The sequence below is a fragment of the Haematobia irritans genome, chromosome 2 (assembly GCF_050003625.1).
Source record: "Haematobia irritans isolate KBUSLIRL chromosome 2, ASM5000362v1, whole genome shotgun sequence".
Classification (NCBI taxonomy): domain Eukaryota; kingdom Metazoa; phylum Arthropoda; class Insecta; order Diptera; family Muscidae; genus Haematobia; species Haematobia irritans.
Genome location: NC_134398.1, coordinates 160,678,507 through 160,705,918, shown reverse-complemented (window position 1 = coordinate 160,705,918; position 27,412 = coordinate 160,678,507). Strand labels below are relative to the sequence as shown.

Below are 27,412 nucleotides of genomic sequence, written 5' to 3'. Positions count from 1 at the left end.
GCTTCAAATTGATTTTATAATGGATAATTGTCCGCCACCGAATAGACAATTTTATATCGGCTTAACCGTCAAGGCGCCGTCGCCGTAGGCAAAAATTTAGTGTCATCCGCCGCCGACAAAAATGGGTCGGCTTCATTCTCTGTCAGATAACTTCACATTGACTTATTAATGAATAATTGGCCGCCAGCGAAGAGGCAAATTTATATGGGATTAATCGTCAAGCTGCTGCAGGAGGCAAAAATTGTCCGGCGCCGAAAAAAATGGGTCGATTTTTTCTCTGATTCGAATATCAGTTTGATTTCAGTCAATCCGCCACCGGCGCACAGTGCTTCGATACCATTCAACGAATAGACAAAAATAGAAGGAAGTAAAATTTAAAAAAAAATTGCTAATTTTGAAAAAGTTACGTTATTTTTGCAAAAGTTTGTAAAACAGGTGAAAATTTCAATTATTTTTTTTTTTATTAAAAACAATTTTTTAATGATTTATTTTTGATTTTATCGGCTAATGCTTAGTACTAAGTTCGTTTCTGCAAAAAACGAATATCGTCATCTATCTCCGTAAATAGGGTATCAAACGCAGGGATGTTAACTTATTTATGCGAAATAATAGGCCTCCCTATTTTTTCATGCGAAAAATCCATGGTTGTATAAATATGTGTTTAATAATGCTCAAAACAAAATTTCGAATTAATTCTGCGCTAACGTTTTTTATATGGAGTATAACAGTTTTTCGTGCGAAAACGTGATCTTAGTACTAGGCTTAAGGTGGGTATTAAGCGGCGAACTTAATACCCACCTTAAAATTGAAAAAGGAGAATAAAATTATATATGTTTTGGCAAATTTTATTACAACTTGTTTACAGATATATAAAATCAGTTTTTCTATGTTACGTTTATTAGGCTATTGTTATGTTCTTATATTATAATACTAATGGAAATAAATAGTTCAATACTTCATTGAATCATTATCATTCATACACTATGTTCAGGTAAAATTACTAATCTCATCAACATTGTTGTGCGTTTCAACATATTTTCTTCTACCCAAAGCATATGGCGGTTCACCATTAGTTTTCACATAAAATGTACCTCTTTTGGGCGTAGAGGGCTCTCCGCCCATTTTAAATTCCACACCTGAAGTTGACAAAATCCATTCCCGTTCCGATTGCCTCTGGCATAAAGTACCCCAAAATCCTTTGTCACTGGTTATTGACTCAGCAAAGTAATTGTGAGCTCTTGTATGGGAACATCCGTATATATAACATTTCGTTTGATCCTTCCCAAAGTTCGGATAAAAGGTAGCATGACCTACAGGGTCCTCAAATCCCAAACTGCTGCTGGTCTGTATGGATTCAACGTATTCAGCATCAGAAGGATCAAGACGTTTTTCATCATCGATTTCACGAAATTTTGGTCCTGCGGGATCTAAAGCAAAAATTGTATTGAAACGAAATGGTTTAACTTGTTTACCAGCACTGCCCGCTATTTGGGCACCCAATGAGTGCCCAATAAGGTAAACGTCTCCAAAATAGAGATTAGCTTTCAGATGCAAAAATCTCACAAATTCAGCGAGTAGAAATCCTAAATCTTCAATTAAATCCACGACTCCGAAATAATTGACATTCGAAGATATGACACTCCAATCAACTACAATAATATTGAAATCGGTGTGGTTCACAGTGTCTGCAAACGAGTCATTGTTTTCTTCGTTTCCTTGATCCAATAACATAACATCGGCATCTGACGACAATGATGGCAAAGTAGCATTGTTTTCAATGATGTTATCGCTAATGTTATAGTAGTCTGCTGAAACTTTAATTTTTGGTTTAGCAAGCTGCAAGTAAGCATTTTTCACAGCACGATTAAATGATCCCTTGCTTTGACTCATCCATCCATGTATGATGATTCTGTAAAGATACGGAAGTGTATTTAAGGAGTTTGTCATCTTTTCTTTATTCTTGGATTTGTATGATAAAGAAAATAACACATACTTAAATTTTAATACTGGCAATAGCAAATTGAGCCACAAGTACACTTAAAGAAATTTGTTATGAAATATGCGAAAAAGGTTGGATTAAAAACCGATGATTTGCTCACTAAAAAAGGGGGGAAAAGACTACTGCTGCGATGGGTCGATTAAAGGGTGATACGGTCAAAATTTGGTCAAGGGAAAACGCGTGTAAATCGGTGAAATCGTTTATTTAAGAAATCAAATTAAATTTATTTTTCAAGTTCAATTAGTATAAAATTCAGGAAAAATATTCAGTTAGGCTTTCGCTTTTCCAAATCCGAATTGCCGGGCCTCACGTTTGACACCTGCCATCAGATTTTGTACAGCCACCTTGTCCACCTTCTTCGCCGCAGAAAGCCAGTTTGCCTTGAACTGCTGCTCGTCCTTAGCAGTTTTTTTGGTCTTCTTTAGGTTCCGCTTGGCAATAGCCCAGTATTTCTCAATTGGGCGGAGCTCTGGCGTGTTGGGAGGGTTCTTGTCCTTGGGAACCACCTGCACGTTGTTGGCGGCGTACCACCCCATGGCCTTTTTACCGTAATGGCAAGATGCCAAATCTGGCCAAAACCGTACGGAACAACCGTGTTTCTTCAGGAAAGGCAGCAGACGTTTATTCAAACACTCTTTCACGTAAATTTCTTGGTTGACAGTCCCGGAAGCTATGAAAATGCTGCTTTTCTAGCCACAGGTACAGATGGCTTGCCAAACCAGATATTTCTTTGCGAACTTTGACAGTTTTATGTGCTTGAAAATATCTGCTACCTTTCCCCTTCCTTTTGCCATATAAAACTCCTGTCCCGGAAGCTGCTTGTAGTCGGCTTTGACGTAGGTTTCGTCGTCCATTACCACGCAGTCAAACTTCGTCAGCATCGTCGTGTACAGCCTCGGGGATCGCGCTTTGGCCGTCGTATTTTTTTATCATCGCGATTTGGAGTCACTACCTTCTTGTAAGTCGATAGTCCGGCTCGTTTTTTGGCTCGATGCAAGGTTGTAGACGATACACCCATCTTATTTGCGGCATCTCGGAGAGAGAGGTTAGGGTTTCGCTTGAAACTACCTGCAACTCTCTTTGTCGTCTCAGCGGCTTCCGGTTTTCGATTGCCCCCCGGTCCAGACTTCCTGGCTGTCGACAAACGTTCCCCAAACACTTTAATTACATTTGTAACGGTTGATTTGGCAACTTTTAGCGATTTTGCCAGCTTTGCGTGCGAGTAGCTCGGATTTTCGCGATGCGCGAGCAAAATTTTGATACGCTGCTCTTCTTGCTTGGACGGCATTTTGACAACTGAAGAGTGAATTCCAAAATCAAAATAGGGGTAACATTCTACACACACACACCTTCAAAATGAGGGGTGTTCAGGTTTTTTAAATGCAAAATTGAAAGAAATACGTCAAGTTTATATTGACCAAATTTTGACCGTATCACCCTTTAAGCTCGTGAAAATTTCATTTACACAGAACAAAATGTCACCATTTTGTAAAAATTTTGCTCGACTCCGGCCAAACTTAAATTTTAAAATTACTAACTTTTATATTTTTTTTAACTAAACATATATAGAACAAAATGTCACCATTTTGTAAAAATTTTGCTCGACTCCGGCCAAACTTAAATTTTAAAATTACTAACTTTTATATATTTTTAACTAAACATATATTTACGTTTTCTAGAAGGTTAGACGAGAAGATAGGTTGATTCGATCCCTTTTAATGCCCACCATCATAAACTTTAATTTGTAACGTTTCTAAATATCGATCTTAATTTTTAATTGTTATTGATTTCACGCCCATATAAAGGTTTAGGATTTAGATTAGGTTAGTCTGATTGTACCAAAAGGCCTACCATTTTTGCAAGCCTGAAATGTTCATACCATTTGCCAGAATTTGGGACCCCAAATCAAATATTCAAAATATGATATGAAAATATCCAGAGTCCAGATTTTGATATACATAAACCTATTCATAAGCGCATATAAGCCTCCACATTTATTCGATTTGAATTTGGATCGTAAATTTTTTGTTGGGCCACAAAATCAAATTAGTGTGTTTTTATAGATATCGGTTATTAATACCCTGCGCCACATGGCTTTAGATTTAAATATTTCACATATTTTTTACTAACATTTTAAGAACATTTTAAATTTTGCAGTGCTTGATCAAATTTATGTGGTTTTTACAAAAAAAAATCTTTCTTCAAATGAAATATTTTATTATTTCATTTTAGAAGTTTATTTATTATTTTTATCTTAATAGCGACAATTTATGTGAGTGGATAAATATCCCTTGAATTGTAAATGTGTCGAAGTTTTGAAAATTTTTAGTTTGCACCAACAAGAGAAAGTTAATACTTCTACAAAAGGAAGACTTTGATACTATGGTCTAAAATTTTATTTAAAAAAAAAGTTCTAAAATTTTGTTTCTATAGAATATTTTCTTTTCTATAGAAAATTTTGTGAAAATTTATTTCTATAGAAAATTTTGTCAACATTAATTTCTATAGAAATTTTTTCAAAATTTTATTTCTATAGAAAATTGTATTTCCATAGAAAATTTTGTCAAAATTTTATTTCTATAGAAAATTGTATTTCTATAGAAAGTTTTGTCAAAATTTTATTTCTATAGAAAATTTTGTTATAATTTTATTTCTACAGAAAATTTTGTCAACATTTTATTTATATATAAAATTTTTATTTCTGATCGTTGAGCTCTTTATTGTATTTTTAAGCAATACTTTTCATAGTTTCGGCTATAGGTCGATTAAAAAACATAGGATTGATGTTTTTATTTAATTTATTTATTGGAAATAAAAATTAAATAAAAACATCAATCCTATGTTTTTTAATCGACCTTAAGCCGAAACTATGAAAAGCTTAAATATAACAGGTTGGCTGATAAGTCCCCGGTCTGACACATAGATGGCGTCGCTAGTATTAAATGCATATTATTTTTATATAGTACCAACCTTCACATGATTCGTGTCGAAATTTGACGTTTGTAAGTCAATTAGTTTGTGAGATAGACCGTCTTTTGAAGCAACTTTTGTTATTGTGAAAAAAATGGAAAAAAAAGGAATTTCGTGTTTTGATAAAATACTGTTTTCTGAAGAGGAAAAATACGGTGGAAGCAAAAACTTGGCTTGATAATGAGTTTCCGGACTGTGCCCCAGGGAAATCAACAATAATTGATTGGTATGTAAAATTCAAGCGTGGTGAAATGAACACGGAGGACGGTGAACGCCGTGGATGCCCGAAAGAGGTGGTTACCGACGAAAACATCAAAAAAATTTTCAAAATGATTTTGAATGACCGTAAAATGAAGTTGATCGAGATAGCAGAGGCCTTAAAGATATCAAAGGAACGTGTTGGTCATATCATTCATCAATATTTGGATATGCGGAAGTTCTGTGCAAAATGGGTGCGGCGCGAGCTCACATTTGACCAAAATCAACAACGTGTTGATGATTCTGAGCGGTGTGTGCAGCTGTTAACTCGTAATACACCCGAGTTTTTCCGTCGATATGGACCGGTGAACCGTCTCCGAAGCGTGGAAAGACTCAAAAGTCCGCTGGCAAAGTAATGGCCTCTGTTTTTTGGGATGCGCATGGAATAATTTTTATCGATTATCTTGAGAAGGGAAAAACCATCAAAAGTGACTATTATATGGCGTTATTGGAGCGTTTGAAGGTCGAAATCGGGGCAAAACGGCCCCATATGAAGAAGAAACAAGTAAGGAAAGTCTAAGGTCGGGCGGGGCCGACTATATTATACCCTGCACCACTTTGTAGATCTAAATTTTCGACACCATATCACATCCGTCAAATGTGTTAGGTGCTATATATAAAGGTTTGTCCCAAATACATACTGAAGCAATTTTAAGGAAACTTCGCAAAAGTTTATTTATGATTTATCGCTCGATATATGTATTAGAAGTTTAGGAAAATTAGAGTCATTTTTACAACTTTTCGACCAAGCAGTGGCGATTTAACAAGGAAAATGTTGGTACTTTGACCATTTTTGTCGAAATCAGAAAAACATATATATGGGAGCTATATCTAAATCTGAACCGATTTTAACCAAATTTGGCACGTATAGCTACAATGCTAATTATACTCCCTATGCAAAATTTTAACTAAATCGGAGCAAAAAATTTGCCTCTGTGGTCATTTGAGTGTAAATCGGGCGAAAGCTATATATGGGAGCTATATCTAAATCTGAACCGATTTCAACCAAATTTGGCACGCATAGCTATAATGCTAATTCTACTCCCTGTGCAAAATTTCAACTAAATCGGAGCTAAAACTTGGCTTCTGTGGGCAAATGAGTGTAAATCGGGCGAAAGCTATATATGGGAGCTATATCTAAATCTGAACCGATTTGGCTGATATTTTGCAAGTTTTTCGAGACTCATAAAATATTCGGATGTACGTAATTTGAGGAAGATCGGTTAATATACACGCCAATTATGACCAGATCGGTGAAAAATATATATGGCATCTATATCTAAATCTGAACCGATTTTTTCCAAAATCAATAGGGATCGTCTTTGAGCCGAAATAGGACTCTATACCAAATTTTAGGACAATCGGACGAAAACTGCGAGCTGTACTTTGCACACAAAAATACATCAACAGACAGACGGACATCGCTAAATCGACTTAGAATTTAATTCTAAGCCGATCCGTATACTATAAGGTTAGTCTATGATTACTCCTACTTGGCGTTACATACAAATGCACAAACTTATTATACCCTGTACCACACTGAAAAAACAGTGAACCCACCAGGAAAGAAAATTTTAGTTAATTGTAGAAAAATTTGATTAATTGTAGAAAATTTTAACTAAACTGTATTATAAACGCAGATGTCGCGCTGATTTCGCAAAAACAAGTAAAAAATTTTCGACAAATTTAAGAAGATTTATTAGACAAAATTATTATTTTTCATTTATTAAAGAAAATTTCGTAGTTTGAAGGAAAAAATTGGAGTTCAAAATTGCAAAAATGTCTTTAGTGCCATACGAAGTTCATGATGGACGCATTATTGGTAAAATTTACAAATATTAAGGAATTCGGAACTATTTTGTGGGAGACACGAATTTAGAATTTCTTCTGCTTTAAGGCCGGTATGCACCTCTATGCGAAAAATTTCATTCCCATAAGAAATGCATTGCTATTTATGCTAACGAAATTTTCGGTAGCGTTCAATTTCGTAAGTTGGTACGCACCTCTAATGAAAATAACAGGGTTGTCAAAAGCATATTTTGGCAGCAAACATTTAATTTATTACAATCATTGTGTGCGTAAAAGTTTTAAAAGGTCTGTAAATAATAAACAATTTATTTGAGGAATATTTGGAACATATATTAACAATTTTTAAAAGCGATTAGCTGGATTAAAATTTGTGTACACAGCCCTGTTTTTTGTTGTTGTAGACTTAAATAAATTTTTGCTACCGAAAATTTCGCTAGAGGTGCATACCGGCCTTTAGTTAAGTTAACTTACGTACGCAACAAATTGTTGATGGCATGGAAACTTTCTTAAAACGTAATAATTCCATGAACTAAAAGAGAATTAAATCAGCTTTAGTGATATATAGGGTTTACTTTTTTTGAGTGCACAGTAGTGGTGAAGGGTATAAAAAGTGTTGTTCCACCAAGACAACGTACCGTGGCACAAGTCATTGAGAACGATGGCAAAAATTCATGAATTGGGCTTCGAATTGCTTCCCCACCCACCGTATTCTCCAGATCTGGCCCCCAGCGACTTTTTCTTGTTCTCAGAGCTCAAAAGCATGATCGCAGGGAAAAAATTGGCTGCAATGAAGAGGGGATCGCCGAAACTGAGGCCTATTTTGAGGCAAAACCGAAGGAGTACTACCAAAATGGTATCAAAAAATTGGAAGGTCGTTATAATCGTTGTATCGCTCTTGAAGGGAACTATGTTGAATAATAAAAACGAACTTTGACAAAAAAAATGTGTTTTTCTTTGTTAGACCGGGGACTTATCAGCCAACCTGTTATACAACTTTGTCAAAATTTTATTTATATATAAAATTTTGTCAAAATTTTATTTATATATAAAAATTTGTCAAAATTTTATTTTTATAAAAAAGTTCTAAAATTTTGTTTCTATAGAATATTTTCTTTTTTACAGAAATTTTTTCAAAACTTATTTCTATAGAAAGTTTTGTCTAAGTTTTTGTCTCTAGAACATTTTTTCAAAATTTTATTTCAATAGAAAATTTTGTCAAAATTTTATTTCTACAGAAAATTTGGTTAAATTTTATTTATATATAAGATTTTGTCAAAATTTTATTTTTATAAAGAAGTTCTAAAATGTTGTTTCTATAGAATATTTTCTTTTCTACAGAAAATTTTGTCAAAATTTATTTCTATAGAAAAATTTTTCAAAATTTTATTTCTAGAGAAAACTGTATTTCTATAGAAAATTTTGTCAAAATATTATCTCTACAGAAAATTTTGTCAAAATTTGTGTATATATAAATTTTTTTTCAAAATTTAGTCAAAATTTTATTTTTATAAAAGAGTTCTAAATTTTTTTCTATAGAATATTTTCTTTTCTACGGAAAATTTTGTCAAAATTTTATTTCTACAGAAAATTTTGTCAAAATTTTTACAAAAATGTACGGCAGAGACAATTTAAGTAAAATTTCCTCATTGTAAAAACTTAAACAATTTAAGTAAATTTCACAACGAAAAAAATTCCGTAGTTAAACTAACGCTAAATTTAACTTATTTTTGTTGGGAAAGAAATTGTTGGGAAAATTATGTGGACATCTCAAAATATGGAGTACAATTTAGTTTAATTTTTGCACGAGTTAGTTCATTCTTCCTATAAAACAGTTCACTTTTTTCGGTGTACATATACATTGTACGCACAAAAATATATCATCAAACTATTTCCAATTAAAAAGTTGAATTAAACTTTTAAACTTAACAACATAAGAAAAGTAATGAAAAATATAAATTATACTTGATTAAAAAATTAATTGATTTCTATGGGGCTTTCAATTAATTTTAAATTGGATCAATTTATTATTGTATTATTATTTACATTTTATAATTACTTTAAATTTATATTAAATGATTTTCATGAAATTTTAAAGAATTTATACCATTTCCGACCATAATTGTAGATTGAATTTTCTTTGGATTTGAATCAAGATAATATTATGAATATAGAAACTACTTATTTCCGAACAATTTTTCAATCAATTTTTAATTGGGATTTTTTTATTATTTAATTTTATATGAAAGGAATATTTTTCAAGAAAAATTATTATTATTGTTATTAACTATGCGTTAGGCGAATCTCTTATCAATATGTTTACCTATTTTGAATTCAAGGCAATTTCCGACTTGAGTTTGATAATGCGGTAAAAGCTATGTGTAATTTCAATATACGGAAACTAAAGGGTGATTCTTTTGAGGTTAGGATTTTCATGCATTAGTATTTGACAGATCACGTGGGATTTCAGACATGGTGTCAAAGAGAAAGATGCTCAGTATGCTTTGACATTTCATCATGAATAGACTTACTAACGAGCAACGCTTGCAAATCATTGAATTTTATTACCAAAATCAGTGGCAGAAAATCCGCTTTTTTATCGACAAATTTTGTTCAGCGATGAGGCTCATTTCTGGTTGAATGGCTACGTAAATAAGCAAAATTGCCGCATTTGGAGTGAAGAGCAACCAGAAGCCGTTCAAGAACTGCCCATGCATCCCGAAAAATGCACTGTTTGGTGTTGTTTGTACGCTGGTGGAATCATTGGACCGTATTTTTTCAAAGATGCTGTTGGACGCAACGTTACGGTGAATGGCGATCGCTATCGTTCGATGCTAACAAACTTTTTGTTGCCAAAAATGGAAGAACTGAACTTGGTTGACATGTGGTTTCAACAAGATGGCGCTACATGCTACACAGCTCGCGATTCTATGGCCATTTTGAGGGAAAACTTCGGAGAACAATTCATCTCAAGAAATGGACCGGTAAGTTGGCCACCAAGATCATGCGATTTGACGCCTTTAGACTATTTTTTGTGGGGCTACGCCAAGTCTAAAGTCTACAGAAATAAGCCAGCAACTATTCCAGCTTTGGAAGACAACATTTCCGAAGAAATTCGGGCTATTCCGGCCGAAATGCTCGAAAAAGTTGCCCAAAATTGGACTTTCCGAATGGACCACCTAAGACGCAGCCGCGGTCAACATTTAAATGAAATTATCTTCAAAAAGTAAATGTCATGGACCAATCTAACGTTTCAAATAAAGAACCGATGAGATTTTGCAAATTTTATGCGTTTTTTTAAAAAAAAAGTTATCAAGCTCTTAACAAATCACCCTTTATAAGATGATCAGAAAAATCATGAAACAAGAAAATTTTAGTTAGCTTCCATAAAAATTAAACATACATAGAACAAGGTAAACTGTTTTGATGGGAAAAATTAAAATTTAATAAACTGGTATACTTTTTAACTTCCATTTACGAAACTGCAACATAAAATCAAAAATGAACTAAAAGTAAAGAAAAAATTGTTGGTGCCAAATAATGACCATTTTAAGGGTCCATTTACTATTTTTGGGAAATACTATTTTTGGGAGTACGAAAATTTTCTTCTGTTTCAGTTTATATTGAACTTCATTGTAGGGTTGAATTCTATACCGATATTTATAGTTCATAAAGTTGATGAGACATACTAGGGATAAGGAAAATTGCATTGGACTGTGGAAAATTTCGAAAAAAAATAATAAAATTTAACTAAATCCAAGTTTTTCTTGTGCTATAAAAATAAGTTAAATTTAGCATCAATTTAAGGATGGACTTTTTTTCTATGTACTTATTAATAATATCTCGGTTCCCACAAAAAATGAGTGGCGAAATTTGTAGACATGGAGCCACCGGGTCTTGCATACAAAGGGAGAAGAGTTAAATCTCAGTTACGACCAATCATCAAAAAATTTTTTCAGCAGTGGATTATTCCCTCTCAGTAATGACATTTCTGAGGTTTCAAACACGGTTGCCACAGTTGGTAGAATTCTACCAAAAATGGTAGATTTTTTACTGTTTAGTAGATTGGTACAATTCTTGATGTTTTGGTAGATTTTGCAAAATATTGCTTCATAAATTTTCTATAGAAATAAAATTTTGACAAAATTTTCTATAGAAATAAAATTTTGACAAATTTTTCAATAGAAATAAAATTTTGACAAAACTTTCAATAGAAATAAAATTTTGACAAAATTTTCTACAGAAATAAAATTTTGACAAAATTTTCTATAGAAATAAAATTTTGACAAAATTTTCCATAGACATAAAATTTTGACAAAATTTTCTATAGAAATAAAATTTTGACAGAATTTTCCATAGAAATACAATTGTTTTTGTAAAATTTTCCCCAAATCTTTGGTTCGAGTGGCAACCGTGGTTTCAAAGCTTCTCTAAGCGGAATCACTGCAATTTGAAACACTGTTCGGATGTCATTCAAACGGATTGGATGAAATTTAATAGACCCCTGTAGTTAAATCTTGGGCTCGGTTCATAATGGGACGATATATAATTATGAAGCGATATGGACCAGAGAACGCTAATCGGTACACTAATAGAAAAAATTACGTCACAAAATTGTGAACGGACGGTATCAAAATGAAACGGAAACGTACTCTTCCATGAGTACTCATTTTTATACCCTTCACCACTACTGGGTACAGGGTATAAGTTTGTGCATTTGTATGTAACGCCAAGAAGGAGTAATCATAGACCAATCTTTTAGTATACGGATCGGCTTAGAATTAAATTCTCAGTCGATTTAGCGATGTCCGTCTGTCTGTCTGTTGGTGTATTTTTGTGTGCAAAGTACAGCTCGCAGTTTTAGTCCGATTGTCCTAAAATTTGGTATAGGGTCCTGTTTCGGCTCAAAGACGATCCCTATTGATTTTGGAAAAAATCGGTTCAGATTTAGATATAGCTGCCATATATATTTTTCACCGATCTGGTCATAATTGGCGTGTATATCAACCGATCTTCCTCAAATTCCGTACATCCGAATATTTTATGAGTCTTGCAAAATATCAGCCAAATCGGTTCAGATTTAGATATAGCTCCCATATATAGCTTTCGCCCGATTTACACTCATTTGCCCACAGAGGCCAATTTTTTGCTCCGATTTAGTTGAAATTTTGCATAGGGAGTAGAATTAGCATTGTACCTATGCGTGCCAAATTTGGTTGAAATCGGTTCAGATTTGGATATATCTCCCATATATAGCTTTCGCCCGATTTACACTCATATGACCACAGAGGCCAATTTTTAACTCCGATTTGGTTGAAATTTTGTACAGGGAGTAGAATTAGCATTGTAACTATGCGTGCCAAATTTGGTTGACATCGGTTCAAATTTAGATATAGCTCCCATATATATGTTTTTCTGATTTCGACAAAAATGGTCAAAATACCAACATTTTCCTTGTTAAATCGCCACTGCTTGGTCGAAAAGTTGTAAAAATGACTCTAATTTTCCTAAAATTCTAATACATATATCGAGCGATAAATCATAAATAAACTTTTGCGAAGTTTCCTTAAAATTGCTTCAGATTTAAATGTTTCCCATAATTTCATAATAAAATTGTGTTCCACCCTAGTGCATTAGCCAACTTAAATTTTGAGTCTATAGATTTTGTAAAAGTATATCAAATTCTGTCCAAATCGAGTGATATTTAAATGTATGTATTTGGGACAAAGCTTTATATATAGCACCCAACACATTTGACGGATGTGATATGGTATCGAAAATTTAGATCTACAAAGTGATGCAGGGTATAATATAGTCGGCCCCGCCCGACTTTAGACTTTCCTTACTTGTTCATTCTCTGATGTGGACCAAATCACGTACCAACCCAATCGAATGAAATTCTCTCCTCCAAGAGGCGCCGGAAGCACGGTTGCCACTCGAGACAAAAATAATCTACCAAAATTTGGAAAAAACTAGCATGAAAAAAACTTACATTTTTTGCAATATTTTATTTCTTTAAACATTTTTGTCATTATTTTATTTCATAGAAAATTTTGTCAAAATTTTATTTCTATAGAAAATGTTGTCAGATTTTTTATCTCTGTAGTCAATTTTGTAAAAAGTTTATTTCTATTGAAAATTTTGACAAAATTTTATTTATATAGAAAAATTTCAAAATTTTATTGCTATGGAAAATTTTGACAAAATTTTATTTCTATAGAAAATGTTGTCAGAATTTTATCTCTATAGCAAATTTTGTAAAAAGTTTATTTCTATAGGAAATTTTGTCAAAATTTTATTTCTATAAAATACTTTTTTCAAAATTTTGTAAATTTTTTTTTTGAAAAATCTTTATAGAAAATTTTGACAAAATTTTATTTCTATAGAAAATTTTGACAAAATTTTATTTCTATAGAAAATTTTGTAAAAATTTTATTTCTATAGAAAATTTTGTAAAAATTTTATTTCTATAGAAAATTTGTCCAAATTTTATTTCTATAGAAAATTTTGTCAAAATTTTATTTCTATAGAAAATTTTATCAAAATTTTATTTCTATCGAAATTTTGACAAATTTTTATTACTATAGAATATTTTCTATATATATTCGAACGCAAACCCAAATATTTGATTATATTTCAATTAAAAATTAATTGACTTTCGAATTAAAACTTAATTGGTTAAATGTATTCCGAGGAAATGCTTACCTTGTTGGATGATCCGAATTGAATCCCGATGTTTTAATACTTTCCTCATCATCAGTTCGTATTTCCCGTCCACATTCGGGAAAGTCGCGTTTATATAAAAAGAATTGCATTTTCACACGTTCATTGCTAATAAATGGTATCCAATGTTTAAAGAATTTTTTCAAAAATGATTGATCAAAATATCGTTTGAAAAAACTGGTTGGTGGTCGAAGAGAATGAACACAAACATCACTCATGTCATTCAACTTTGATGATTGGGATGGAGCACACTTGACCACCGGTAGAAAAACTAAAATCGAATCAAACAAAATGGGCAATTAAAAACTAAAATCACAAAGATACGTTACAAAAACCCTTAGATAATAGGGGGTTTTGCCAAAATGTGTATGTTTCACATATTAATTACCACTCATCAGTATCACGAAAATGAAAGTTATCTGAGCTATTAAATTTAGCCGTGCCTCCGGAAGCGAATGCATTTTCATTAACGAATTAAATCACTCCTAATTAAATAAATGTATGACGATATTTTGGCTCTCTCTTTTTGAACAGCCAAAAATAAGAAATGACCAATTTAGCACCAGCTGCAATGATCGCCTCACAAACAACGCTGACCTGCTCAATGGTGAGTATTGTAATCGACTGACTAATGATTATTGTTTTGGTTTTCTGATCGCCACAAAAATTAAACATCTACCAGTTTATGTATGATCTCTTGAGATACAGTGGGTTTAATAAGAATGAATTTGATAGCATTAAACATACACCCAGAAAAAAGTGAATCCACTATGAAAAAAATTTAGGTTTATTTTAGAAAATTTGATATGATATCAAATTGAAGAACATTTATTAAAAATAATACACTTTTTCTGTTGTTTAAGGAATTTTATTATTTTGAAGGAAAAAATGCCTTTAGCGCTATATGAAGTTTATGATAGACACAATTCAATTAATTACAAACCACTTAAAACTTGTACACACACAATGATTGTAATAAATTAAATGTTTGCTGTCAAGATCTCTCCAAAATATGCTTTTGACACAGGGTTGTCAAACAAAAATGTTCATTAGAGGTGCGTACCAGCTTTCGAAATTGAACGCTACCGAAAATTTCGTTAGCATAAATGGCAAGGGAGCCACCGTGGTGCAATGGTTAGCATGCCCGCCTTGCATACACAGGGTCGTGGGTTCAAACCCAGTTTCGATCAAACACAAAAAGTTTTTCAGCAGTGGATTTCCCCACCTCAGTAATGCTGGTGCTATTTCTGAGTGTTTCAAAGCTTCTCTAAGTGGTTTCACTGTAGTGTGGAACGCCGTTCGGACTCGGCTATAAAAAGGAGGTTTTTTGTCATTGAGCTTAACATAGCATCGGGTAGCAGTCAGTGATAAGAGAGAAATTCACAACTGTGGTATCACAATGGACTGAATAGTCTAAGTGAGTCTGAAATATTGGGCTGCCACTAGAGGTGTGCTCGTGACACGAAATTGTCGTGACTCACGAAAATGTTTGTGATTCGTGCGTGAGTCGTGAGTCACGCTCATGACAACAGCGTGAGTGTGCGTGAGCGTGATTAACAAACCAAAATGTGTGCGTGAGTAACGAATTACACTCACGAAAATATTCCTGCTCACCAACACAAAACGCTTAAAAGTTAAGTTCAATTAAAATTTTAGTGACACCTGGAATATTAAGAGTTTAATAACACTCTCGATTTTAATAATGCTCATGTTTTCAGACACTTCGGTAAGGTAAATAATTCATAAAATTATTCGTGAGTCACGATATTTTTCGTGAGTCACGACGTTTTCGTGCGTGAGTACAAATTTTCTTTTCGTGAGTGTGCGTGAGCGTGAGTCCTACCAAAAAATATCGTGCGTGAGTGTGCGTGAGTATGATTTTTCAGTCGTGAGTGTGCGTGAGTGTGAGTAAACTATTACTCACGTGCACACCTCTAGCTGCCACTATACCTAACCTATATGGCAATGCATTTCTTATGGGGAGGAAATTTTTCGCAAGAGGTGCATACCGGCCTTTAGTTAAAGGTATACCTTTCAAATGCACTGTAGTTTCCAATAAAATTCAGCACAACATACACATATCACACAGCATACTGAAATCTTTAGAACAAATGTGTAGGGTCTTAAGCTTATCTTGAAATCTCACTTCAGTTACATCAAACAATTATGAAGCATGCACATCAGTTCTCAGCATGTGTCAATTTTATGCAAAGGCAAAGACCCTACAATATCATATAACCTTTTTGGCTGATTTTAAATACACTCAAAGAAATTATATGGCCTGGCGGTGATAGAGAGAATATTTCAAATAAAATATGAGAATTTTGTTACTCATAGCCGTGCTTGTATGCTTAAGAAGGAAAATCAGTCATTTTAGTTGTTTCAACTAACATACACTCAAAAAAGGGAACCCTCTATTTCACTAAATTCACCAATTTAACTTTATTTTAGTTCATGGAATTATTATATTTGGAGAAAGTTTCCTTTACTCTAATAATTTTTTGCGTAAAAGAACTAAAAATAGTTCATTATTTTTTTTAAATTTGTAAATTTTACTACAAATGCGCCCATCTTGAACTTCGTATGACACTTTGAACTGCAATTATTTTAACAAGTGAAAAAAAAACTATTTAAAATTAATTTGTCGAAAAATATTTACATATTTTTGTGATATCGGCGTGATGTCACCATTTTTAATACTGTTTAGTTAAAATTTTCTAAAAATAATCTAATTTTTCTACAATTAACCAAAAATTTTTCTCCATGGTGGGTTCACTCTTTTTATACCCACTACCATAGAATGGTGACGGGGATATAATAAGTTTTTCATTCCGTTTGTAACACATCGAAATATCGATTTCCGACTATATAAAGTACATATATTCTTGATCAGGGAGAAATTCTAAGACGATATAACCATTACCGTCTGTCTGTTGTAATCACGCTACAGTCCTCAATAATGAAGCAATCGTGCTGATATTTTGCACAAACTCGTTTTTTGTCTGCAGGCAGGACAAGTTCGAAGATGGGTTATATCGGTTCAGGTTTTGATATAGCCCCCATATAAACCGACCTCCCGATTTGGGGTCTTGGGCTTCTAGAGTCCGTAGTTTTTATCCAATTTGCCTGAAATTGGAAAACTAGAGGTATTTTCGAACCATAAACAAGTGTGTCAAAAATGGTGAGTATAGGTCCATGTTTTGTATAGCCCCCATATAGACTGATCTCCCGATTTTACTTCTTGGGCTTCAAGAGTCCGTAGTTTTTATCCAATTTGCCTGAAATTGTAAAACTAGAGGTATTTTCGAACCATAAAGAGGTGTGTCTTTCATGTTATGATCCATGTTTTGGTATAGCCCCCATATAGATCGATCTCCCGATTTTACTTGTTGGGCTTATAAAATCCATAGTTTTATCCAATTTGCCTGAAATTGGAAATCTATAGGTATCTTAGGACCACAAAGAGGTGTGTCAAAAAGGGTGAGTATAGGTCCATGTTTTGATATAGCCCCCATATAGACCGATCTCCAGATTTTACTTCTTGGGCATATAGAAACCGTAGCTTTTATCAAGAGGCACCCCGAAAATGGTGAGTATCGATCAATGTTTTAGTATAGCCCGATTTTACTTTTTGGGCTTTTAGAAACCGTAGTTTTTATCCGATTTGCCTGAAATTGTAAACATACTGGAATTTTAGACTCGAAAAAAGGTGTATCGGATTTAGTTTTTATCCGTCCATTTGGGAAAGCCTCCATATAGACCGATTCTTGAGGATACAGAAGGCGCACTGATCATGAAAATTGCTTGAAACTGAATGTATAATTTCCAGATTTTACTTCTCGTAATCATTTAAATAATGGGGGTAAAAATCTACAGATTTTAGATTTCAAATCAAGGCGTAATTTCACCATTTTTTTGCACTCTTTCAAGAGATTTTAATGATTCCCCTAAAACTCAAACAAAAATGGTTCTTATAAATCCAGAATCTGATATACTCGTAGTCTTCATAAGTAAAATCCTTAAATTTAGAGAAGCTTTGAATCCCTCAGAAATGTCACCAGCATTACTTAGGTGGGATAATCCACCGCTAAAAAACTTTTTGGTGTTCGGTCGAAGCAGGAATCGAACCCACGACCTTGTGTATGCATGGCGGGCATGCTAACCATTGCACCACGGTGGCTCTAGCATGCCCGCCTTGCATACACAGGGTCGTGGGTTCAAACCCAGTTTCGATCAAACACAAAAAGTTTTTTTTTTTGTGTTCGGTCGAAGCAGGAATCGAACCCACGACCTTGTGTATGCATGGCGGGCATGCATACACAAGGTCGATCAAACACAAAAAGTTTTTTTTTGGTGTTCGGTCGAAGCAGGAATCGAACCCACGACCTTGTGTATGCATGGCGGGCATGCTAACCATTGCATCACGGTGGCTCTCTTTTTTATATAAGTGAATTATTATAAGTGAATATTTGAAGTCTGATATTTATGAAATAAAACTGTGGTTGAACTTATTATTAAGGTTCCTAAATTTATGTTTAGTTTAATAACTAAACTACCTTTATTATTTTGTTTAGTCAGAGTTTAAGTCGATTTAATCAAAAAAATTGTAATTGATATTAAAACTATTCTTCATAAATGAATATCTTAATAACGCTTAATAAGAATCACCAAAAAAGTAGTAAAACTGTTCTTTTTGTGTTCGGAAGTGGTGCAAAATTGGCGTAGAAGCGATGAATTTAAGAAGGACATGTCATAGGACGGATGCCCACCATTTCAACAACCGTTGCACTGAATTTGCATCACAGTTCAGTGTGAATTTAAAAAATTTGTCATATTTTTCCAAATGAATAATGGGAAATGGGAACGTTTGACCACATTTTTGGAAGTGCTTTTAAAGTTGTGCCTTTATTACAACTCCCAATTTTTTTTGCTGGAAAAAGTGTGGAACTACTTTCAGTTGCATTATTATAAATTAATTGTCTAGTTAAGTTGAAGTCTGATTTTTTTATTTAATTTTATAAAATAAAACATTAATTGAACCTATAATTTCAGTCCATTAATTTTTAGCTAGGGGGGCTATAGCCCCCCTAGGAATATTGTCTAGTTACGCTAATGTGTTTCGCTGGTTAAGGGTTTCGGCTTCATCATGAGATTTTCATTTCGGTTGGAATAGGTGGAAATATTTGCTTAACGTTTAATAATGACATATGTGCCTTGGCCGGTATTTTTTTATTCGGAAACATCAAGCGGACAAAATAATGGAATAATCATCCGCGAACAATTAATATTATAAAAACACATTGTCTCACATTGGCTTAAGAAGGAAATGAGAACTTCATATATAAATGAGTTCTACAAGTAATATATAAAATAACAACTGCTACACTCATAGAAAATATACTGTGTTTAATAGCCAACACTGTTTGCTGTATTTCAACAAATAAAAACTGAAACAAAAAAAAGACAAAAATTTTTGAGTGTAAGATAGAAAAGTATGAAATACAGCGGGCGAACATGTAAGAAGACTGTCTCAGGATTCTCGATGTACACTGAAAAAAATATTTACGTAATATTAAAGATTATGCAATCTAAATTTTAGGATTCGCAATTTACAAATTACTAATGACAAATTTCTTTAAAATAATGAAATTTTAGTTAAGATAAAGTTTATAATCCTTGCTTAAATTTTTTTTTAAATTAAATTTAGAACACAAATTTTGGAAATTTGTGTCATTCGGTTAAAGTCGTATATCTTTGAACTTAGGTCAATTTTCCTTAAAGTAAAGAAAAACATTTTTTATTTAAAGAAATCGTCCTTACATTAAATGAAATATTGAATCTTTAAATTTAAGATAAAAGGCTAAGACTTATTTTGAGGATTTAGCATCTTAGGTTTAAAGTTTTTTGGAATTAAGAAAACATTTTGTACGTTGATGTATCCGTATTTGAATTCTTTAAGTGCCATTTGTTTGTACGTGAATAGCTTTATGAGAAAGAAAAGAGAAAGAAAATTCGATAAATGGAATCTCTATCTTAATTATAATTTTATTGATCCTAGTTTTAAAGCAACATAGATCGCTAAAAAATTTCTTTATTTTTAAGAATCCGCATCTTTGGCTCGGAATCAATACCAAAATCCTTAAAGGAAGGTCAAAATCGTTGGATCCAAGTAAACTTTTTTTGAGTGTATGATTCACATCGACTACATAGAGAAGGACAAAGTGTAGTAACAAAAAAGGCAGAGACGTGTGTAACATAATCTTGTTAATGAGCTAAATGGGCACACATTAAAGTAAGTTATAATAATTACAAAACCTTTCTGGGCACATTTATTGAAAACATTTTAATTGTGTCTATTAACCTGAAGGATATAGAATACTATTCTGAAGATTTCATGGTGGTAGTTGGGTTTTAAGTTTTGGGGGGTCAGTTATATTAGGACTAATTTTGAGGGTCACTTTTCGGGTACACTGAAAAAATATTGTCGTGAGGTCAAAGATTTCATGTCTTTAAAATACGAATGCAAATTTTGCTTAGCATAGAAGACACATTTCTCTAATATAAAGTTTTTTTTACTTGACTTTAATAATTTAGAAAAATTCTTTAAATTTAATGAAGTTGTCTTAAAATTTTTTGTATTTTTGCATCTTGACTACAAAGCAAAAAATCGTTCAACTATAGGACATGTTTTTCAACACTTTATTTTAAATAAGTTTTTTACTTGAAACATAGCATAATTTCTACTGGAAGTCGAGTCTTAATTTGGAAAATAAAGTTGTCATTAGCTCGTTATTAAAGGACTTTGATACCATATGAAGAAAAAAAGCTGAAAAAGCGAAAAATTAAAATTTGCTTCCTAGAAGCAAGTACACAAAACCCAAATTTAAAAGAGAATTGTGTCTTAAAAGTATCCTTACTTGTATTATCCGCTTCTTTGGCTCGGAATCAATACCAAAAATTTTAAAGTAAAGACAAAATCTTTGAAACCGGGCATGCTTTTGTTTCAGTGTATTATTTCTATTTTCTATAGAAAAAATCTTAAAATTTTATTTCTATAGAAAATTTTCTCAAAATTTTATTTCTATAGAAAATTTTCTCAAAATATTTCTATAGAAAATTTTCTCAAAATTTTATTTCTATAGAAAAAATTCTCAAAATTTTATTTCTATAGAAAATTTTCTCAAAATTGTATTTCTATAGAAAATTTTATTTTCATAGAAAATTTGCTCAAAATTTTATTTTTATAGAAAATATTATTTCTATAGAATAGTTTCTCAAAATGTTATTTTTAAAAAAAATTTTCTCAAAATTGTGTTTCTATAGAAAATTTTCTTAAAATTTTATTTCTATAGACAATTTTCTCAAAATTTTATGTTTATAGAAAATTTTCTCAAAATATTATTTCTATAGAAAAATTTCTCAAAATTGTATTTCTATAGAAAAAAGTCTCAAAATTTTATCATTATAGAAAATTTTCTCAAATTATAATTTCTATAGAAAATTTTCTCAAACTATTTTTTCATATTTGTTGTTTTGATCTCAGCTTAAAAACCATTGCGTTGACTAAACTACAAGAGTAGCTTAACCAACAGAGAAAAAAAATGTTTGTCAAATTTATTTGGGCAAAGCCCTACAGACTGCAAGATGGTTTGGTTTAGTCAACGCAGTGGTTTTTAACCAACAATGACAAAACAAAATATTTTTTATAGAAAATTAAACTTTTTAAAGATGTTGATTTTATGGAAAATTTTTTCAAAATTTTATTTTATAAAAAATTTTCTCAAAATTTTATTTCTATAGAATTTTTTTTTCAAAATTTTATTTCTAAAAACCATTTTCTCAAAATATTGTTACTATAGAAATTTTCTCAAAATTTTATTTCTATAGAAAATTTTCTTAAAATTTGATTTCTATAGAAAATTTTATTTCTATAGAAAATTTTATTTGGTAGAATTCTACCAATTGGCAATCGTGGTTGAGCAGCCCCAATCCTATATAAAAATTTCCTTCAGAAATTAGTCAACATTTCAAAGAGGTTAAATGGGCATTGGGTGTATTTTATCAAATTTCGAGAATATGACTTTATCAACTAAAACAAAGCATGTGCAATCAAAAACTATAGCATACTGCAATATTATAATGTTAATAATAGATCTATTTCTCTTATTGTATATTAACTCTAAAATATCTTAACTATCAATTATTTCAAAGGTATTTCAAATGTGCACTATCCATTTTATGGCCTAGCCATATAAATGATATTTTATTGTTAATATATTTTACAAATATATATACAATAATTTATAATTATCATAGGTTTAAACAATATAAATTGCACACATTCCAAAACTAATTGAGGAGCTTGCAATGTGGGCATATGAAAATGGTATATAAGCTTGTCTGAATCTAGAACGATTGTATTGAAAATCATAAAAAATGAAATTTTTCACTCTTGGAGTAGTTGCCACTGTGTTGGCCTTAATCAAGGGAGCTCCTGTTGAAACTGGAAAGCCGAGTACATTCGAGGACGAAATTATGTCAAATAAGGAACTGACTTTTGTATTCGCCCTCATAAGTGGTAATGACTTGTCATTGGAGTTCCAAACCAGTGAATTGAGAAGGGTTCCGAGAGATTTGTTTGAAAATATAGATATAATGGGAAATCTGAAAGATAAGTTGTCGAATGTTGTTCTATTGGGAGAAGGAATACTACGAATTAAAAATGATATAATATCCGAAGATGGATTCGAAGAATGGATCGTAAATGAGACGGAAGTTTTGATCGACTAAACCAATTTTGAGAACGTAAAAAAGTATAATATGTCCTATATAATTGTTTACATATGTGTACTAATATATTAGTAAATTTTAAAAGAAAATAAAAAACTGCTTAATAAAATGCGTTAACGCTATTAAATTTTGAATTGTCTTTTAATCAATATAATGAAGAATTACTCAGAACAAGTATAAGACAAATCCAGCAATCATTTAGACTTGCTCTCATGCTCGGGTGTGTATTCTATTAGGATCCACCCTAGTATAATGCTTACCATTCCCGCTTTGAGCTATGGGTTTAATCCCAATTTCGAACGAACACCAACTATGGTTTATCATCTCTCAGAAATGCTGTCGTGGAGTTAAACATAGGATTGGGCTATTTATTGACCAGTTTGGCTGCTATAACCCTACTAGTATATACGACTGAATCCTGATTGATCCCCTTCATGGATCACATACAAAAATATTCCATAAAAACACCTCGCAATGGATACAAGACACATCGAGAATACACCATTCGTGCTATCAACATAGAATGGTGGTTCTTTTCTTAATAGGCAGTTTATGTATTCCATATTCACAATGTAAATAGGTCGGTTCAAATGGTCGTTAACTAGATTATACGACAATGAAAACATTGTTATTACTATTAAAATTGTGTAAGATATATTGGTGAAAAATTTCCAAAATTCCAAATTGAATAAAGCGATCATTTTTCCAGATATTTTTCTAAAAGTGCGAATAAAACATTGGTTGCCAAACTTACATTTATAGATTTGAAACGCCCTTATTGGGTACGCCAAAAAGTGGAATTACATACCATGCGGTCATGCGAGCGTACGTTATGCGCTTTACAGACTATCAGTTATTCCGGACGGAATGTCGGTGTTTGTAAAGAATCTTACAGTGTGTCGGATCGATACGACTTGTCGGCGATGACTAAATAATCGGTAAATGTGTTATCGATCCCATAAACATGCAGCAGTATCGATTATGCATTCGGACTTAACTTATAATGTGCACAATATATGTGATATGTTCTACGCGAGCACTGTCGTCCGGAATAACTGATAGTCTGTAAAGCGCATTATATTCAAATGCCTTGACGAATGCGATTCTTCAATTAAGCCGCAGGCGTCGGAACATCAATAAATTTGCTGATTATATAACTCGCTTCTGCACTTTTTATTATGTTCTTATATTCCACTCACTTTTTAAAGTATAGGAGTTTATTTTTTTAACTTGTTGAATAATTTCTCGTCCGTATTTTAGATTGATTTCCGTTTGTTGATTTGTTTACCTGTTCTCAACGCACCCGACGCATTGTAAACTTAAAAGTTCGTCAACTTGTAAATTAAACAATAGTATATCCCTCATTTTAGCTTTTTTCACAATTGCATATAACATACGCACACCCAGAGAAATGGTTGCAATTCGATAATTACAATGAGGAAATGATGTCAGTAACTTATTTTTTGTTACAAGAACAATGTTTTGATTATTTTTCCCATTATACATTCAACACGACCATAAAAAAGTTCACAGGATCAAAACGAAATTCCCATAACCATTCAATTGGTTACAATAACCAATACCGATAAATTTGGTTTTATGCTGCATAAAATTGTTGATCTAACCACCAGCATAGTGAGACCTACATCATGGGAATCAACAAATGGTTGGTACAACCAAAAGTTGAGTATACTAATAGAATCTTAGTTCAATTATAGGACGGTCGTAAGGTAGTTGTTGCAACAAATAAATATTTACATATATCAACATCGACATGGTAAATGGTATGACGCTACAAAATTTGCAAAACGAGGAACAGCATTTACTTGATAATAGTCCGCAATACATTGCATAAAGTTTATCCCATAGAAAAGAAGTTGCCTTCAGGTAAGTATCGCACCGATTTATAAAAAAGGAGTATTACAAAAGTTTCCATAAATATTGCAGGCTTCATACACCAACAAACACAAATACTTTTTACGGCAAGCGAGCTTTTTTTATTGTATTAAGAATACAGGAAGAGTCTAAGTCGATCTGTATTTATATCTAGAGGCTTAAGGAGGAAATTTCTGGCAAGTATATATTGAATTAGGTTCTGTAGTTTGACCACATAATTGCAACCTAATAACCATCTGTCATTGGTATACAAACATTACCTATAAAACATTGTAAATTGTAATGTAAATTGATCTCACATATATGAAGATCAAAAGCCTTTGTTGTTAGCACCTTTTGTATTTATTTTCGTAGTTTATTATGATTGTAAATCTTGTAATAAATTAACAAAATCTCAATATAATCTGCCCTTTCATTTGATATTGGAATTTGGTTAGGATAATAGTAAAGAAAATCGTGAGCGGTTGCACCAACAAACAAAACAATTAATATGAAATTGCGACAACCAAAGCAAAGTTGATCCAACATACTCCCATGTAGTTACAATTACCAAATGTTAGTTGTGCTGACAGATATCATTGATAGTTGATGGAACCACCTGTTTTCGGTTGGCAAATAATTCAATTGAGGCAACGAATTTGTTTTCTAGGTGCACGCATGACCGCATGGCATGTAGTTCCACCTTAATTGTTTCATAATATACGCATAGTTAAAATAATCTGAAACCCCTTTCATTTAGTAACTTGGCGCGGTAGAACTTTTCAATAGTGACGGCGCTTTCCCGTTGAGATTGGTGGAGATTCTAAGAAGTGCCGTCAAATCAAAAAACTGAGTGAAAGTGAAGCAACAAAACACCCAAACTATGTATTGTTTGTATGTGTGCTTCTCCGTAATTCCTCCTGTCAAATCCTGTTTGCTTGTGTTTTTGGGGAATACAGATTGCTGTTGACAGAAAGATTTTCTGGTTACCATAAAAAAATTGAAATAGTTGACTTTTGCTTCTACCTTATAAGTGTACACTGAATATGCCCCTCATTTTGTTTTGACGAACAAACTAAACTGTGCGTACCATATTTTGTAGAAATTCCGATTACCCATTTGGCATAAACACAAATCGGTTTTAAGTTCTATTGCCATCACTAGAACTTTGTTGTTGTTGGACTATGTCAACAAAGCTAGATCAAGAACGGACATTGTTAAAATGTGTGTATTTTAAATATTTTTGATATTTGTAAGATTTATACAATAAAATTTCTTCATTCTAGATTCAATGATTAAAAACGAGGAACAGGATGAAGAAGGCTTGTTATCGCTAGAGAAATTGGACAGAGCGTCTCCTGATTTGTGGCCGGAAAAGAGTAAGTTTCTTTGAATAATTTTAGTAAAAATTTAAATTTTCACAAATGACATCAAATTGAAGATCATCATTTTAAATTATTCTATCTAAAATCATCCTTATTAAGTTCCAGGCATTACTGACTTCATTGCAATGAGTAACACACCCATAAGAACGCCAGCCCCAGAGTGGTCCCGTGGTCTTTCCCAAGAAGATACCACTGCGATGCTGCGTAAGTTTTTTTTTATAATTTACATAATGAAATGACTCTAGGCATCTTTATCATTCGCAGAACTTAGCCAACTTTCTCCAAATGAACTGATAATGGAAATAAAGAAAATCCACGATGAAGCCTACCAATTGGGCGTAAGTGAAGCTAAAGAAATGACCCGCGGAAAATACTTAGGTATATTTAATAAATCAAAAAAATCAAAGAAAAAGAAATAAAAAATATATTCTATACTTGTGTAGTTTATAGTAATATAAGTTTCCAGACAAAAATCTTATGAGTTCTTTTTTAACTTGTAGTTGGGGACTAAAATATTTGGCGTTAGGTTCATAATATAAAACGCAGTTTCCCACTGTTCAAGGTGTTTATATAAGAATATAGGCCGATAATACGTAGCTTACAAAAAATAGTATTTTGGATAAGTCACACCTTATTATTTCCAAATATTATGCTTTTAACTCGATACACAGCAATTATAAATCATTTTTAGAGCATGTGAGGAATTTATTTTTACACACCTGCAAAATGGACCTCACGCGAAAGTTGATTGGGATTTGTTCCATGCGAGTGACTGTTTTTAGATATGGAAACAAAAAGGGGCGATTATTCTCCAAATCAAGCTCGAATTGACCCACAATTAGTACAGCCTGTTATACTTTTACGCTTATCCTTCTATATAGACAACATTGTAACAATTGTACAACCAGATTGTTGGTTCAACAGAAGAAAAAAATCGAGAAGATTCAGCGGTTAAAACTGGAAGTGCCCATATATAATAGGTACTTTTAGTTAATGTGGTATCACAATGGACTGAATAGTCTAAGTGAACCTGAAACCAAATCGGGCTGTCTACCTGCAACCTAAGGCGAGGAAGTTTATCATCTCCACCACGTGACATTATGTATGCTTTCTAATAACCATGGAAAAATTGGGACCCATATAAACTGACCCCAGATTTGACTTCGTAAGCCTCCTGGAAGAGAAGTTCATCCGATCGAGTTAAAATTTGATACGTGAGGTAATAACAGTTAAAAAATTGCGTTTATCTATTCACAATTATATGTAGCCTCATATAAACAGGTCCTCAGAATTGACTTTAAAGGGAAAATTTCTTCCGGTAGATTGATGGTACAATGACAGTATATACTTACTACCATGCATTGTTCTATATCGGTCTATAAATCTATATAGACCATTCTAGATAATAAATCAATAACTAACGGAGATGATATAGGTATTTAATCTGTCATTTTTTGTTATCTAATGTAGACTCCATATGGACTAATTTACTTACTTAGAAGACAATGTCAAGAAATTTTAAGATAACTTGCCATCAGCAACTGTTACCTCAACCCAAGTAATTAGATTGTGGATAACAGTACTCGTTATACTCAATCCATTTTGG

General features: G+C 32.5%; 2 protein-coding genes across 2 annotated transcripts; one reads left to right on the top strand and one right to left on the bottom strand.

Moving 5' to 3' along the window:
- Window positions 1-824: 824 nt before the first annotated feature.
- Window positions 825-14,362, bottom strand: LOC142226638 (phospholipase A1). Its single transcript, XM_075296742.1, has 3 exons — window positions 14,145-14,362; window positions 13,739-14,027; window positions 825-1,909 (listed from the first exon to the last, which is right to left on the bottom strand). The coding sequence occupies exons 1-3, from the start codon at window positions 14,221-14,223 to the stop codon at window positions 988-990; spliced, it is 1,290 nt and encodes a 429-aa protein (XP_075152857.1). The 5' UTR covers window positions 14,224-14,362; the 3' UTR covers window positions 825-987.
- Window positions 14,363-25,508: 11,146 nt separating this feature from the next.
- On the top strand, window positions 25,509-26,279 carry LOC142224297 (protein lin-52 homolog). Its single transcript, XM_075294063.1, has 4 exons — window positions 25,509-25,645; window positions 25,708-25,800; window positions 25,906-26,010; window positions 26,071-26,279. Exons 1-4 carry the CDS (start codon window positions 25,606-25,608, stop codon window positions 26,223-26,225), a joined length of 393 nt encoding a protein of 130 aa, XP_075150178.1. The 5' UTR covers window positions 25,509-25,605; the 3' UTR covers window positions 26,226-26,279.
- Window positions 26,280-27,412: the final 1,133 nt, after the last annotated feature.

Coding starts and splice junctions, on each gene's coding strand:
- LOC142226638 (XM_075296742.1), bottom strand. CDS start 14,223: ATGAAAATGCATTCGCTTCCGGAGGCACGGCTAAATTTAATAGCTCAG. Junction 14,028..14,144: donor TTTCGTGATACTGATGAGTG/GTAATTAATATG, acceptor ATTCGATTTTAG/TTTTTCTACCGGTGGTCAAG. Junction 1,910..13,738: donor AATTCGGATCATCCAACAAG/GTAAGCATTTCC, acceptor GTATCTTTACAG/AATCATCATACATGGATGGA.
- LOC142224297 (XM_075294063.1), top strand. CDS start 25,606: ATGTCAACAAAGCTAGATCAAGAACGGACATTGTTAAAAT. Junction 25,801..25,905: donor TGATTTGTGGCCGGAAAAGA/GTAAGTTTCTTT, acceptor ATCCTTATTAAG/TTCCAGGCATTACTGACTTC. Junction 26,011..26,070: donor AGATACCACTGCGATGCTGC/GTAAGTTTTTTT, acceptor TATCATTCGCAG/AACTTAGCCAACTTTCTCCA.